Genomic DNA, 17,136 nt, shown 5'->3' with positions numbered 1-17,136 from the left:
AGAGGTAGTGTAAATTAGCAGACTGTGGTCAGGCAAGTAGCATGATAGCTGATCACAGCACAATGGAGCAGAATTTCTAGTGCATTGAGAGATAAAGGTACACGTTATGCCTGGTAAGTACACCTGTTTATGGTGTACATGGTGTGGTATTCATGATTAGCACTCATCCATCTGAACATGCACACTTCTATTACATATTCACATGTGTCCACATATATGAATTCATGCATATGTTATCCCTTAAACATTTAACAACAACTTTGGATAGAAACAATAGCCACGTTGTGGAGTTAAGGAATGCAAGGGAAATGTTTCTTGAATCTGGTAACGTCTTCAATTCTTCTGAGGTGAGAAGTGTTGTCCTCACTCTCTCTGTTGCTCTCTAGATTTCACAAAGAACAAGGACTAAGAACTAATTAAATGTTGGGGAATTACACTAGTGCCACTGAGTTTTATCTTGTTGGTTTCCCGGGCTCTGAAAGGCTCCGCCACATACTTTTCGCTACCTTCTGCTTCTTCTACTTAGTGTCATTAGTGGGGAACACAGTCATCATTGTGATCGTCTGTGTTGATAAACGGCTGCAGTCCCCCATGTATTTCTTCCTTGTTCACCTCTCCATCCTGGAGATCCTGCTCACAACTGATATTGTTCCCGTGATGCTTTGGGGACTGCTGCTTCCTGGGATGCAGGCAGTGTCACTGGCTGGATGTGTTGTACAGCTCTTTTTGCAACTTGCCCTGGGGACCACAGAATTTTCGTTGCTTGGAGTGATGGCTGTGGATCGTTATGTGGCTGTCTGCAACCCTTTGAGGTACAACGTCATCATGAGCAGTCAAACCTGCAACTCTGTGGTAATTGTGTCATGGGTATTTGGGTTCCTATATCAAATTTGGCCAGTGTATGCCACATTTCACCTTACCTACTGCAAATCAAATGTGGTGGACAATTTCTTCTGTGACCGGGGGCAGTTGCTCAAGTTATCTTGCGATAATACTATTTTCATAGAGTTTATCCTCTTTTTAATGGCTGTTTTTGTTCTTTTTGGTTCTTTGATCCCTACAATTGTCTCCTACACCTATATCATCTCCACCATCCTCAGGATCCCCTCAGCCTCTGGCCAGAGGAAAGCCTTCTCCACCTGTGCCTCCCACTTCACCTTTGTCGTGATTGGCTATGGCTGCTGCTTGTTCCTCTATGTGAAACCCAAGCAAACGCAGGCAGCTGATTACAATAGGGTAGTTTCCTTGATGATTTCCATCGTAACTCCTTTCCTCAACCCTTTCATTTTCACACTCCGCAATGACAAAGTCATAGAAGCCCTTCGGGATGGAGTGAACCGCTTCTACAAGTTATTCAAGAGCTAGCCTTGCCCTGAGGCACTTGCATGGCCAAACACATACCAAGACTGCTAGAATAATCTGACAATAACATCTCTGACCTGCACCACAATCAGTATCAAATAATCTGTGTACAGAGACTTTAAGTTGTGGCTACATTTTTATCATATTCTTTTCTTCCCAGATCCTCTTCCTTTCCTACCCTTCCAACTACATATTCTTTTTCTCTCTTAAACAAAACAAAACAAAAATCTACAAATTAAAAATCCATTAAAAACCAGAGTCGATAGATCCCATTATCATGCCTTACATAGTAATTTTCAATAACCTAAAACTGCTTCAGTATGCAGTCGTATTGGAATGATCTACATTTCTAAATTTCACGTCTATGGAATTATATTAAATAAAGCTTTCTTTAAAAAAAAAAACCCACTGAGTCATATTTGTGTTGATCATCTACTCCTAAGCATGGGACCTGCTGTGGAGTGTGGTTGATATACCAAGTGCTACTCCATTGAAGAAAATCAATTTTCCCTCCCCCAGAAACCATCCATTGCAAATAGCTTTTAGGGTAGAAGTGGGAGTTTGTGCTCACTTCCCCTACTTTGTGCTGGGGTTTTATTTCCCCCAGCTTGAACTTGTATAGGTCTTATACATACTGCCACAGTCCCTGAGAGTTCATCTGTGTATCTGCCTTGTTTTTGATGGGACGTTTTAAAAACCGTCATCACTGTATGCAAGGGGAGCACAGTAAAGAAACATAAGAAACAATTGACATGACTGCTTCGTTATTAGGGGGAAGTTTTTTTTTATTATTATGAATAAGAGAGAGAAAATATCCAGAGGAATCTTGAGGAGTCAGAGCAGAGAGAAAAGAAAACAGACTAGACATGGCCAGGGCCAGTGAAGCAAGGAGAGCATGGTGGAGATGGCAAGAGACAGAGCCTAGAGTATAGCAAGAGGGAGAACAGAGAGGCCAGCAAGAGAGCAAGAGGGCAGCCTGAGGTAGAGAAGGTTTGGGCTGAACAAACCACATGGATTATGAGGAGGCCGAGTTGCTCGGGGGAGGGAAGGGCCAGGAGACCAGCGTGGACTTTGAAATGTACAAGTACTTGTGAATAGAGACTGAGGGAGCCTAGAGGCCAGCGTGGGCTCTATATGCAACCACAGGTAGCCATATGTCCCTTCTGCCGGAGTTAAAGGGAAATGTCTACTTTCAGGCATTTGGGAATCGAATCGGTTTCACAAGTCCCTGAGGAAGGCTGGCTTTTATCTAACCACCAGAAATCCTCCTGTAGTCCAGGTTGAGCTCATTCCCAGGCCTACGGACTACCTGAGACCTAGCAATCACCTCTCTGATTGGTAAACTTCCCTGAGGTGTTAGAGGAAGAGGTGTTCTTTTACATGTCACCCAGATCCTACTACTGCCACCAAGGGGGCAGGTGATGGAGCTGTGTTCCAGGATCTAGAATGAGAAGAGAGCTGGGCTTTCCACGGCCCTGGACCGAGGAGTGTAGTGCATGGAGCAGAAGAAGAGGCCTCTGTTCCTCTCTGGGAGTCTCAGTCTTCAACCTTTTCCAGGTCTCTAAAGCCTCCTTTGCTTTTGTTCTGCTTTGTTTGTTCATCCTTTCCCGCTGCCCTCCCCAGCCATCTCCGTGTTCCTCTTTTGAGTGTTCCAGTTCTACAGTGTACTCCCAGGTTCCTATGTTCCCCTCACTCTGAACTAACAAACAGAGCAACCAAGTGTCCCACGTGGTTGTCCACCTTTCTCCAGACAGAGCTGCTCCCACTCCGTTTCCAGCTTTGCCCAACTCCCCTTTCCTGTCAGCTCTACCCTCTTCCTAATCATTCTTTCCATTTTTTTTTTGGGGGGGGGGTCATGGCTACTTTGTAAAATAATCCAGTGCAGCATTTTTAAAAACTGCAAATGGATGCTGTGTGGAGTAATCTTAGCAAGCTAGTTGAACAGTTTTTGTTCCACCCAGTGGAATCTTATGAAGCTGCCAGAACAATGATTAGAAAAGTTATAAGCTGTGTATTTTTTTTTTTTTATTTTTTTTTTTGATTTTCCGAGACAGGGTTTCTCTGTGTAGCTTTGTGCCTTTCCTGGAACTCATTCTGTAGACCAGGCTGGCCTCAAACTCACAGAGATCCGCCTGCCTCTGCCTCCCAGGTGCTGGGATTAGGGCGTGCCCGGCTTAGCTACGCATTCTTTAGTGAGAGAACTGGAATGTAATGAATATAAGTGGCTGGATATTCACAGTTGCTGTGGATGGCATCATAAGGAAGTGATAGCTAGTTGTTCTGAAATTATGTCAATGAAGTGAGCATGAAGCAGAAGGGAAGACGTGGCACTGTGAACCTTTAAATATTTTCATTTCTGCAAACATATACTAATTTGCTATACAAAAATAAAATTATTTCCCTTATTTGTCCTAAAGGATGCACTAAGACACACTCCTGTCCTTAAAATACTCTGCAAGTCTGAGATCTTCATCACACACATATTTGTCCAAATAAGGAGAGATTTGATTAAGTAGTTATGATGTTAAATCATGATATTTTGGAGCTGTTTTGGATGCATACTTGTAATGCTAGTGCTCGGGAGGCAGATGGAAGAGGGCTGAATCGATGCTGGCTAACATGGTCATTTCTAGGCTGGCATGAACTGTGTAGCGAGAGCCTGGCTTAAAACAAAGGAGTTATGGAAGAGGATGTGAAACTATTTGTTTTTCTAATTATAAAGTTCTAATTCTGTTCTTTTTTTTTTTTTTTTTTTTTTTTTTTGGCTTGAGTGCTGGATAAGTGCTTAAAATACATTCACTACTGAAAGAGTAAAATTTAATGCAAAGCCCCGCAGCTTTCATTTCAAATGCCAGTTCGAAACATATATAAATGAATTAAAATGTATAAATTCGATGTCTCATTAATTCTGGTATGTGATGCTTTTATTTGTATTCAAGTTTTTATATAAAATTTACTAAAAAAATACAAGGAAGTTGTAGCTTATTGGCGGAATCGTACGTAGAAAGCCCTAGGTTTAGAATGGTATAAAAACAGAATCACGGAGGTATTTCTGGATCTGAACATAAAAGCTGAGTGTTCAATAATAAGAGAATAAGATGTGTGTTGATAAGACCATATCCTTTCCTAAAGTCTTTAATTAAGTGTGATATGTACATGAAAGATGTTTTAATTCTTCGTGAGATAATGGAGAATGGCAATCAGACACAAATCAAAGTCACTCTGGAAAGTCATTCACATAATGCAAGGTTGATGGACAATAGCATATATGTGAAAGGAGGTGGAAGTATTGGAGTCTATATATATATCACTGATGGGAAAGGTTCAGTGGCTTTTGAAACAAATGGAAATTCTTTAAATGATGTATCATATAACTACATGAACTAGCAATCACACTGAATGTTTGTAATAGTTATAACAGTTGACAGATGGAAAAGTTTAACTATCATTCAGTTGATGAAGGAATCAAAATTTTCATCCATAGAATGAAATACATGTTGGGATAGCAAGCTTTGCACCACTGTAACAAACACCTGAGATAAATAATTTATCAAAAGGCTTTGGAGATTTCAGTCCGCAATCAATTGGTCTCATTGCTATTGGTCCTGTGGAGAGGTCACACATCATGTTAGAAGCATGCAATGGAGGAAAACCACTCCTGGCTTGGGAGCAAAAGGGAGGAAGATGAAAGGCCTGAGGATTGTATATGCCATATAGAGGGCACACTCTCAGGGACATGGCTACATTCCAGGGGTCTTAAAGGTTCCCAAACCTTTTAAAGGTTCTACCACCTCCCAGTATCACAATCCTAGGGAATGAGCCTTTGACACAGACATATGGAGGACACTCCAGCTCCAGACTAGAGTGCTGTTACATGCTGAAATACATGGGTGAGTATTGAAAATCTTATTCTAAGTGGAGGAAGCCAGTAAGAAAAGGCCATACATTGTATGATTCTATTCATATGAAACCCAGAAGAAGGGACTTTATAGAGACAGGAAGTATGTAAGTGGTTTCAAAGGGCTGAGAGTAATAACAAGATGATGTGGTGATAGCTAGTATGTACAGGATTTCTTGTTGAGGTGATGGTGCAAACTACTGTGAATGTACCAAACCTATTGAACTGTACATTTCAAATGGGTCAAATGTCTGATGTTACTTACCTCCCAATAAAGCTATAAAAAGCATATACATACTGCATCAGATATTAAAAAGTGTGTAAGGGAAAGTATATTAGAAGCAAAGTCAAAACTTGCCAATCCAAATGGCTTACTAAACCCATTAAAAAAACCCATATCACTGCTCCCTAAAAAAGGTCATATTTATCTACCCTTCATGAGTCCCTTCCCCCGTAATGGAAGCAACATCCACAGAGTCCCTGAATATTCTCTTTCTCACAACAGCCTCTGCCTGCCCAAGCTTCCTTAAGAACCTGTGCAGGAGTAACTTCTTGTCTTGCGGGAAATTCAGACTTCAACCACAGAAATCACTAGATGTCCTCATTTCCTGACCTCAATAGTCTGCAACCACCTGTCATAAGACAGGAAGTGTGGCAATGGAAGTTCTCTTTTCTCAAAAAGGATCAAGATTTCCTTTCTGTTGTCTGAGTTGTGGGGCTAACCTCCAGTTGCTTCTTCTCTCCACCATAGACTTAGCCCCCTCCCCCCCCGGCCCCCACCTTTGTGTTAAGACCATCAGAGAACTTGTAGATTCTCAGGGTACATCCTCAGGGTACAAACATAATTCCAGTATCCATCACATTACTTCTTATGGCCTTCTTTAAGCAGATTTTAGTAGCTAGTGCACTATCTCATTAAAATTATTAACCTACCAACACACTAGCAACATTGAAACCTAGAAATTAGAAAGATAACAGTATTGTAATAACAGAATTTATGATTTATTCTGTCTAGTGGCACACGTACTTATCACGGTTAGATGTGAATGCTGAGTTAATTGTTGGGTGACTTCAATTCCTTTAGCTTTCTGTAGGCTACTTATCACTCAATAAATGCATCGCTTTTCTAGGATGACTCTAGGTGCATGTGCAGCTGCCATCTTCTTGTGAACACAGAGAATAGTTAAGAAGCCCGAGACTTTATTTCATTCATTCTCTCCTCTCTTTCATTGTGATCAACCCCCTGCTTCATCTCTTATGATTTCCATTTGTCCCCATTTTGCCCTCTCTTCTCTAATGAAAAGGAGTTATATATGCCACAATAGAATTTTATGCCAAACCAGGAATAATTTTAGCTTGAGTGCTTACTCAGTCGCCATCCTCTCCCTGTCTCTCCTACCCACCACCCCCTTTTCTTTCCTCCTCTCCCCTTCTTTCTGCTCTCCTCTTCTCTCCTCCTTGTTTCTCTCTTCCTTCCTCCTTCTCTTGTCTTCCTCTCCCTTCCCATCCCCTCCTCTTTTCTCTGTCCTATACAAACCTTTCCACATTCCCACAATGTTCTCTCAGCTCCATGTTGAGCTGTAGGGGTCCTCCCAAGAGCCTTGCTCTCAATTCGGACTGGGGAAGGCCTCTTTTTCCTTAGCTTCTAGGGAGGAATATGGGAATGGAAGCCTTTTGGGAAGAGGGGAGGTCATGAAGCTGAGTTTATCTTCCTCCCATGCCTCCTTCTAATAGTGCTCATCTCTATTCCATGGGCAGTTTCTTCTCAATAGTATGGGCATGTACTCTAAGGATGAAATAGATCCTGTCTTCAGGCAAAAGCCCATTGATCAGTCAAAATGCTCAACTCTACAAGAACAGATTTCATTTCCATAACCATTTCATCTCCAGAAAACTGGCCCTGTCTACTGGAGAGGACTAGAATCCAGTCCCCTCTCACAGGAAGTGTGGTCTTGGGGAATGCCTGTAGCAAGACAGGAATTTTCCTGTTGTGTGAAGATGTTTGTAAAAGGGAATAACATATTGACCCTGAGGATTTACTGGGAAGCTGCACAGCAACCTGTGGAAGATGGGCAGTCTGTGATGTTCTGTATTTTCTGAACTAGTTTCATTTGCAACTACTTTCTTTTGTTGGCTCTGTGGATATATATTTGCTCTTCTTGTAGAGATCCACGATCATTTGGGAGTCTTCTCACAGATCCAGCGATAGCTGATGTCACATGATGCAGCATCAAATGTCTTTGTCAGGCCTATAGTGACACAGTGGAAGTTCTGATTCTCATTCGTGACACTAAATGAAGAGAGAAAGCATGGTTAAGGCTCCTTGGCTCAGTTTTGTCTTGGGCTGTTTGTGAGATGAGGGTTGCATGGGAGCTGTGCATGGAAGAGATGCAGCCTCATGCAACTACACACACTCTTCCTCGGCACTGGGCCTTTCTTCCCAATGTAGACCATTTCTTCTCAGTGCATCTCCTCTAGTACAGCCCTATTCCCACTGCTTCCTCTCAACACTCTGTGAACACTCACAGATTCCAAGAATCCAGGTCTAACTTGTTCATATACAGTTGGAAATACTTCCAATCTTTGAGGGCACTGTCACCCCCACCCCCAGCCAATCATATTGCAGTATTGCTTGCATGTTTATAACAGGAAGGTAGGCCCAAGGAAGGTGGAAAGAGATTTTGCATCCGTTACTGGATGCAAGCTGGATCTTGGACAACTTGGAGGAGGCAAGCTGTTGGTCTTCTCCTACTTCCTTTCTGCCATTCAGATCCTGTTGGTCTGACTGTAGAGTCTCATTTCATGAAAAAGGTGCACAAGATTTGGGCTCAAGGGACTGTGGAATCAAACTGTAGCTCTATCCTGTTGCTATGTGAAATTCAACACATTTCAAACCTTTCTCACACCCAATTCAACTACTTGGGAGTAATAAAAGCTTTCTCTATGCCATCCTAGTGAATACAGAGAAATAATCCATACATATGCTTAGCACAGCATAGTGCCTGATGTTTAAGAGACAGTGAGTATGTATTAATTTTCTCCCCTCTGTAAAGATATCCAGTTGCAGGCTGGGGACCTGGCTGGCTCCTTGTCTTACTCAGTATCTACATATGAAAACTGGACACATCACATCACAGCTTCCTTCAGAGGTTGACTACATGGAATGATGCCCTGAGGATAGCTCTTGAGAGTTACAGTTCAGCTTTAAGGTATAGATAGGATATAGGTATAGAATAAACTTCTTTTAAATAAAGCAGCTACATCTGGGGAAATGATAAGACATGTAGTTTAATGACCTATGAAATATCATATGAGGTATAGCAGCATCTATGTGTGGGTGTAGGGTTGAAGAAGATAATTTATTATATGAATAATATTCTCTCTTCTATTTTTATATTATGTAAAGTGGTTGATAGTTTATATAATAAAAAGGTTAAATAGGCAAGACATGGTTTGGAAGCAACTAGAAAAGCAGAACAGAGTCCAGTCTAAGCCTTTGAGCTGTCTCAGCATGGCTCTCAGGTTTAGTCTTCTCATGCAAAAATCCCTAGGGAAAGGCAGGGTGTTCACATACTTGCCATTGAAGGCAGAGTTGTTGATCCAGCGCCACTTTCTTTCTCCAGACTGACGTCTCAAACCAACAAAGTACTTCTCCGCAGCAGCTATGCCCTGAAGATACTTCTAGAAGTTAAAAAAAAGAAGGAGTTCATCAGTGAGTTCTGCTGTGCTGAGCTGGTGGTCCACGGTTGGCCTGGTTTTGGGAACTAGGAAGGCCCCCTGGGGAATTAGACAGTGGGTGTCACTGGCACTTGCCATAATCCTAGAGAAGTTCTGAAACTTGGTCAGAAGTAAGATCACCTGGATAGCTGGACCAAACACAGACTGCTTGGCCTCTGATGCAGAAGATCTAATGTAAATGATGAAGAATTTACATTACTGATAAATGCCCTGGTGATGTCAGTATTGCCCTTCTGGGCCAACCCAGAAGGAATGGGGAAGAAGGATGCCACAGTCAAAACCGGGTCATTTCATACACCCATTTTATATCTGACAGGCCTCTGTTTGTAGGAATTTCATCATTCCAGGAAAATATCACGTTCCCAATTAAGTTTAATCCAGTGGAAAACTATGTTCAGAGTTATTGGCAGAGCATCGATGCTGTGATCCTTTCCTGTGGTCACTGCAGTGGAAGCTGGGGAGAGTAATGTGGTGAAAACTGGACGCACCAAAACTTAAATGGTGAATAGAGGAAATGGAGGGATCACGTTCTTCTCATTCTCCTCTCTCTTTACCCCGTTTTCTCCCCCCATCCACTGCCTTTCCTTTGCTTCTGATTATCCACCTGAAAACATCTTGCTTTTCCATTTGGGTGCTTTACCCCAGAGAATTTGTGAGATCCTGATCTCTGACCTTGGTGATTGATTCAGGGATGGATCTCTAGAAAATTCTGCCCCATCACAGGATGATTTTTGGGAGGAAAGGATGGGGGAGGAAAACATGACTATTGTATAGCATAGTGCCCAGTATCCAACCAATGCTAAGATTTGAAGGAGAGGCAACTATAAATAAAATAAGTATAATGTAAAATTGATGAATTTAATGTTTTCTTGTTTAAGTATATGATCTTAGTCAAATAACTTTTATTTTGACTAAGGAGATGTGTCAGTTTGTGAAGCATTTGCTGTGTAAGTGTGGCTATTTGAGGCCAGATCCCCAGAATCCATGGGAAAGCCTGATGTTGTAGTGATTATCTGGATTCCCAGCGCTCCTATGGCAAGAGGAGAGGCAGAAACAGGAAGAGTCCCCGAAGACTCGGGGAGGGGTGCAGCTAACCTACTCTGCTGTGGTGAATTGCAAGCCATCTGGTCTCAAACAAGGTGGAAGGAGAGGTTGTTCTCTGACTATTACATGCCTGTTGTGGCACATGTGTGCCCACATAAATACACACACACACACACACACACACACACACACACACACACACACAACATTACTTTTCTTTGCTCTAATTTCCTCATTGCAAATGCATAAAACATGCATAATAATATGTCTCATGGCAGTCATACTGTAAAGGGATACAGTAAACAAAGCTGTTACATAGTATCGGTCTACTCTCATTATCACAAAGATAAAGTGCAAACTCTGTTATCTGATTCTCTGTTTTTAACATTACTAATCATATTAACATACCTTTTTTCTTATGCGCACTGAGATGATACATTAATATCTTAAGTAATTCATATCTTCCTCCTTCACTGTATACATTAACATCTCACAAAGTATTCTGCAATATTTCAGTAATTTAAATTATTATATTTAACATTCATTCATCTACTCATTTTTGTGTCTGTGTGTTTTGTGAGCTTATGTGTATGTATGTGTATGAGCATAAATGTGGCACTTTTGGACTTAGAGGGCAACTTCTGGGCCATGTGGGTCCCAGGGATTGAACTCAGGTCATCATGCTTTGCAGCAAGTAACTTTACCCACTGAGCGATCTTCCTAGTCCTTAAGCTACCTCTACATGCATTAGGTCTTTGGTCAATCCTTGCACTTGAAATGTCCTGGTCTGTCTTTAAGATACAAGCCTGATGCTGTAGTTTTGGGGGGAAGACAACAGAATCTGGATTTCTAGTTTGGATGAAAATGAAGAACCTCCCAATCTCAGGTTTAGAACAAGGACTGTGAACTCCCCAGCTAGGCAGGTCTCTACTCACCATTATCCTACCCCAGTCACCACATTTTCCCATAGACTCCACCAACTTCAGCTACTGCCGTAGGGCAGACTATCTTATCATACCATCCCAATGCTTTTACCAGTGTCTCTGGTGTGTTGGCAATTGCCAGTGTTGATCCTTTTGATGCACAGTCATCCCTGCTGTTTTCCCAAGATGATTCAGAAGTGGAGAAGAAGAAGCATCTCCCTTGATGAAAATCCCAGTCTTTGGGACAGATTGGCGTGACTAGGGGGTGGGGAGGGAAGGAGCAGAGACAGAGACAGAATGAATATATGCAATTAGTGTTTTGGAGTGGGGACTTTGGAACAGACTCATAAAATGATGGGACATGCGTTTCTTTGTGACTACTGATATAAGTTCTTCCCTATTCAAGTAGAAATTCCATCACTAGTCTGTTTTCCTGCCCCTAATATAAAGGGAATGAATATGAAGCTCTTCATGGTCCTTTTGAGCCAAAGCCCCACAAGGAAGTGGGCAATGGGAAAAGTCCTTAAGCATCCAGCTTGTGTAAGCCAGGCTGGCCTCGAACATGAGATCCTTCTGCCTCTGCCTCCTTCAGCAAATCCTATCAGTGTGAGCCAACACTGAGTTCCAGGACATCAAGGGCTATACAGAAAAATCCTGTCTTGAAAAATAAAACCAAAAACCAAAGAAATAAAAAAAAAATAAAAAAAAACAAAATCAAAAAACAAAAAAACAAAGCACCATCACCAACAAAACCAAAACCCAAACAACAAAAAGAATCCAGCTTGTGAGTACTGAGGCGGTGGGGGAAAGCAAGGACCATGCACTGTACCTGTCTCATAGCTCCTTGTAGGCATGGCACTTTCATTATTTTCCCCAAAGATTTGTGAGACTGGAATGAAAAGAAAGCCTGGTGGTTACTATCCAATGAACACAACAGTCATTAGTATGTGGGCTGTTGAGCTCTGACTCTTTGTTTCTAAGCATCCCTCATGTTCTAGATTATTCAGAGGTAGAAAGGAAAACCATCTTCCTTGAGGGAGTGCTCAGTGTTTGGGGAAGGCTGAAGAGGAGGGAGGGGAGGGTGTGGAAAGGAAGGAAGGAGGGAAGAAGGGCCTGCAAGAGATGCTATGGAGATGACAAGGGACTTGGTCATGGTGAACTAGAATCATCAGAAATGTCTTTCTTTGACGCTTCCATCTAACTATTGCCATGATCTATTTGGTGAACTAGAATCATCAGAAATGTCTTTCTTTGACACTTCCATCTAACTGTTGCCATGATCTATTTATTATGCATGGCACTCAAGTCCTACTTTATACTCCACTTCTTCCTATTATGGTAGTAGATGTGAAATGCTTAGGAGACCAAAACAAAACAAATAGAAGAATAAGAGGGGGCTCTGGGGGGACTGGTATCCCAGGGAGGCTCTTACTCCTTATATACTTTCTGCTATGGCTTGCTCTGACCCCAAGGCAACTTTATTAACATACAAATAAAATCACATTTCAATACAAATAAAATATCACTATACATGGTTATCCCCAGAGAACTCTTTGAAGTACTTTCACACCAGCTCCACACAGAGTTTTTGCTGTCCCCTTCATTTCTGGTGTCCAACCCCTCTATAAGAAGCTACAACCCCAGGCAGCTCTTAGCTGCTTTTCTCACTAGGATTTCCTCAGCTCAAAGGATTGTAACTGAGTACAACAAGATCCAGGATTCAGGGAGTTACAGCAGATAAGGAGGTAGGTAACCTTTTAGAGATTCCTCTAAGCATAGAAGTTTACTTTTTAAAATATAAAATATGGGCATTGATGGGCTCCTAAGAGGATCATTTTTCCCAGGGAGCATTGAATGAGCAGATAGCTACAATGGCTCCATAGGCTACTGAAATCTCCCGTCAGGGCCCTGGTTATTTATTGGTTGTGGTTGAAACTATCATTTACCCAGATATGAATTGTTGCTTAAAATAATATTGATGAAACAGATATAAACATTCACCTTTTAATGCATTCCCTAGTTCAGAGACTTGGTAATATTAGAATAGGCTGTTTTATGTTAATTAAGAATGACTTTATTTGGTCCTAAAGATGTCAGTAGTAACCCATATCTTAAGAGGCAGTGAGAGAGTTCTTGCAGAAAGCTGCAAGAAGAGTGGGCTTGAAGCCAGAGGGGCAGCACCTACAGGTTGGCACACACCACCTGTCACTCCCGTTCCAGGGGATATGGTTTCTTTTTCTGGTATCCATAGGCACTGCATGCACATGGTGTACCTACATACACAAAGGCAAAAACATTCATACGCATAGAAATACATCAATATTAAAAAAGAGAGGTGGGATTGGAAACATCATGTCCTCTGTGGATGAAACATCTGGAACTGGGCTTTCTGTTTCATCCATGAGGCTTGATTACTTACCTGTGTTAGTCTTCTTCTGTCGTTGCTCTGGCATGATGTTTGACACACAAAAAGATGCCTAGTCTCTTTTGTGGAACATGAATTCTTGTGTGTGTGTGTGTGTGTGTATTGTATGTTCATGTTTGTGTGGGTACATGTACATGTGTATGAGTGTGTATGCATTTGTGTGTGCATGTGCGAGGAGGCCAGAGGTTGACATTGGGTGCCTTCTTCAAACGTTGTCCACCTCATTTATTAAGATAGGATCTCTTTCTGAACCTAGAGTTTATTAGTTCAGCTAGGCTGACTGGCCAATGAGCACCAGGGATCCACCCATCTCTGCCTCCATCCACCAGACCTTGGCTTTCAATGTGTGCTGGAGATCCAAGCTCAGGTATGCATACTTGGGGGGCAGATACTTTACCAATGGAACCATCTCCTAATGCTAGAATTTAATGTCTTTTCTTTCTTTTAGTTTTTCAAGACAGGGTTTCTCTGTGTAGGTCTGGCTGTCTTGGTACTCACTCTGTAGACCAGGCTGGTCGAGAACTCAGAGGTCTGCCTGCCTCTGCCTCCTGAGTGCTGGGATTAAAGGTGTACATCACCATTCCTGTCTAGAATTTGGTTTCTTTATAACCATTCTTGTAAGAATCTATGAAACACATTATAGTAGCACATTATAGTAGTTCCAGGAGGAGAACTGAGGATCATATATTTCATTCAGAGGCTGGAGGTGTAGCTCACTGCTTCTCCTGAGCAAGGTCTTGGGGTTGATCCCTAGTACTGGTAGGGGAGAAAATCACTGTCAATGAGTCTGCTGTTCACTTTTACACTTGCAAAAGAGAAAAGGACCATCACGGATCTTTTGCCTGCAAGTTTCTTAGGGACTGTTAGAAGCCAGCTTGGTGGTTAGGGAGATTACCATTCTGCACATTAGTGGTTCCGTAGCTCTCCGTGGGGATGAAGCCATCATTACTTTTGTCAAAAACCTGTGGGACTGCAAAGAAAATTAGCTAGTGGCTCAACCTCTGTGTGGCTGCAAATGGAGGCAGCCAGTGAGCCACAGGGGATGCCAGGGAACTGTGACCACAGCAGGAAGTACTGCGCCTCTGCCTCATAGAGGATAGTATACATTTTATTATCATTTATATTGTATATATTTTCGTTGGTATTCACTTATCTACTTGTGTATCTTCTCTGCTCTCATGATAGTCATTGCAAGTTAAAATTGAGACACAAGGAAAATACCTCTTACCCAACTCCAGCAACTGACCCCTGTTTCCTTCCTCCTTCATTTTTCTCACTGGCTTCTGAGCTAAATCTTTGGTTTTGAAGCTTCTCTTACTAACCAATTTATTGGGAAGAATTTGTACACACACACACACACACACACACACACACACACACACACACACCCCTCAGTTAAATCTTGATCCTATAGTTCGCTCTCCACACAGCCTTATTGGGTTGAACTGGAGCAGTATTTTTTTTTTTTTTAAATTATAACAACAGTAAAAAGACTTACTAAATATTCTAGTTCAGATTATCCAAAAGCTTCATGTAAGGGCTCTACCTTTTTTACATAGTCAGTTGTGCATCTCCATTGAAGACCACTAAAACAACCTGGCCCCCTGTGTCTAACAGAGTGTAGAAGGACACTGTGGAAGAACTTGGGAGCTGAACCTTTATACTCAACCTGGCATTCTGAGTAGAGGAATAAAATAAGGATACTGGGGAGAAGGCTTGCACATATACTCACAATACAGCAGAAATAAGGTCATTCCGACAACTTTGATCACTACTATAACAAGCCCCGAGATGATCATGTTCCAGTTCATGATGATGGGGATTTAGGAACCTGTGAGGACCAGAGCAGCATCATCAGTATCTGTGGATGAAGCTGCTTTCTCCATGCCTTAGCCTTGTCCATTGCTAAGAGTACCCAAGGGAAGACTCGAAGACAGGCATTCTAGGGAATGGAGGAGACCCAGACATGTCCAGAACACTGATAAAAAACATGACATGTGGTCTCTCCTTCATGTATACTTTAGCATTAGGTCTGAACCTCGTCTTCATGTGTGGTTTCATAAATCATGTCTGATACATAAATTTCCTATAATTAAACAATGCTTAGTCTTAAAATGACCCTGGTTTACAAGCTTAGTCTTGGCAATGATAATCTCACTTATGCCTTAGTCTCCCATGTGTTATGTGACAGATGAATGGAGGACAGACAGACAGACAGACAGACAAACAGACAGACTTACCTGAGCTCTCTCTGGAAGTCTGGGCTGGCATACAGATAGGAGTTTTTTCAAAGGCCAATACTTGTGCGGTGAGCAGAGTTCCTTGTCTCCTGAGCATATGCTCCTGCTCAGGCAGTGGGTACCATCCTTGTTCACAATCTCACTGTGCTAGCAGCATCTTCAAGCAAACACTTCTTCCTGTTCAGTGCTCTTGGCAAAGGAGCAGGCAGGGCAAAAAGGGGAAGGGGACCTCTAACTCTGCAGGGGGAAGGTTCCTGTCAGGGAAACATTTCTAGAAGGATGTGGAAAACCACCGGCCTAAGCACAGGCTCCCCCTTCATCTGTTAACTTTCTATTGCCCTTCGGACGAGGCTTGGCTTCTTAATGCAATATAAAATTCTTGCATAATCTTTTTTTCCATGGGTGTTAAGTGCTTAGTCATGTGCTTCTAGGTATTCTCTTAGCACCTGGGACACATGTGGTGGTTCTGTGCCTCTCATTGGCACCAAATCTGCCCTAGTCTTATTTGCCAGAAATAGTACTGAACTGAGATTTTTTTAAATGCCTTTTGTCTTTGGTCTCATTTTCTCATCACATGGTCACATGACACACCATTATTGACCACATTACCATGTAGCACTGATAGTATTACCTGTTCTCTCTATCTCTCAGATACACAATAGACTTCTCTATTTAATTCTGATGCATCCTTTAGACATCACTTCTTTTGCCTATCCTCCACTCATATGTCCCATTTGGGTTTAGGTATCCCTTTCCTAGAACCATGATACTTGGTACCTGTTCCTTGGGAGCAATTGTGGGATGATTATCTATTTACTTTCTGCACTCTGAAGCTATGAAGGCTGAAACTATTTATTCTTTCACTACTGTGGCTCTGAAACAAACTTGGTATTTGGAGCACTGTACCTGAAAAATGATATCTGGCTTCTAGGCTTGTGGTTCAAACCTTTACTTGTGGACCTATCATCAGACCTACAAAATACATATATTTGATCAAGTAGTTTTTGTATGACACTACTTATAGAAATTGATAAGTTGGTTGTCATTGTTTTCAAAGATAACATAGAAGTTAGACCATTTCCAAAGATACAAATTCCTGATTGAAACCCTAACTCAAACAGCCAGCCTGGACTGCAGACCATAATGACAGAACTTCAAAAGACAACTCATCATTCCCTTGTTTGTAAACAAAATTAACTTCTATTACATAAATCGCCACTTAGTTTACATAGCAACTTAGAGTTCATTGAAAAACCCCAGTTTTTAATAAGTAGATGTGCTCTCTAATAGAATACTGTGATATACTCAAACTGATGTGTTAGGGAATGGAGGTGAGGGGAAGCTGTGGGGCCTGGACAGGGGTGGTTCAAAGCCTGTGAAGGCTCTCAGGTCCTGAAGCCTACCAGGAACAGAGATACCATGGATACACACTTGACTCCCACTTAACTCTAGTGACTCATTGAATAACTGGAAGTTCTATTGCAGAGGGGTCATTCTAATTGGATG

At 41.9% G+C, this 17,136-nt stretch overlaps 2 protein-coding genes across 2 annotated transcripts; one reads left to right on the top strand and one right to left on the bottom strand.

The window, feature by feature from the left end:
• Nucleotides 1-420: 420 nt before the first annotated feature.
• LOC118579298 (olfactory receptor 9A4-like) lies at nt 421-1,365 on the top strand. Its single transcript, XM_036180465.1, has one exon. The coding sequence runs from the start codon at nt 421-423 to the stop codon at nt 1,363-1,365; it is 945 nt and encodes a 314-aa protein (XP_036036358.1).
• A 6,070-nt stretch (nt 1,366-7,435) lies between these two features.
• On the bottom strand, nt 7,436-15,688 carry Clec5a (C-type lectin domain containing 5A). Its single transcript, XM_036180365.1, has 7 exons — nt 15,631-15,688; nt 15,123-15,221; nt 14,286-14,360; nt 11,795-11,854; nt 11,078-11,223; nt 8,835-8,941; nt 7,436-7,550 (listed from the first exon to the last, which is right to left on the bottom strand). The coding sequence occupies exons 2-7, from the start codon at nt 15,199-15,201 to the stop codon at nt 7,436-7,438; spliced, it is 582 nt and encodes a 193-aa protein (XP_036036258.1). The 5' UTR covers nt 15,202-15,221; nt 15,631-15,688.
• Nucleotides 15,689-17,136: the final 1,448 nt, after the last annotated feature.

Source organism: Onychomys torridus, chromosome 3, assembly GCF_903995425.1.
Source record: "Onychomys torridus chromosome 3, mOncTor1.1, whole genome shotgun sequence".
Classification (NCBI taxonomy): Eukaryota; Metazoa; Chordata; class Mammalia; order Rodentia; family Cricetidae; genus Onychomys; species Onychomys torridus.
The sequence above is the reverse complement of the archived record's forward strand: the minus strand, read 5'-3'. Positions and strand labels throughout refer to the sequence as shown.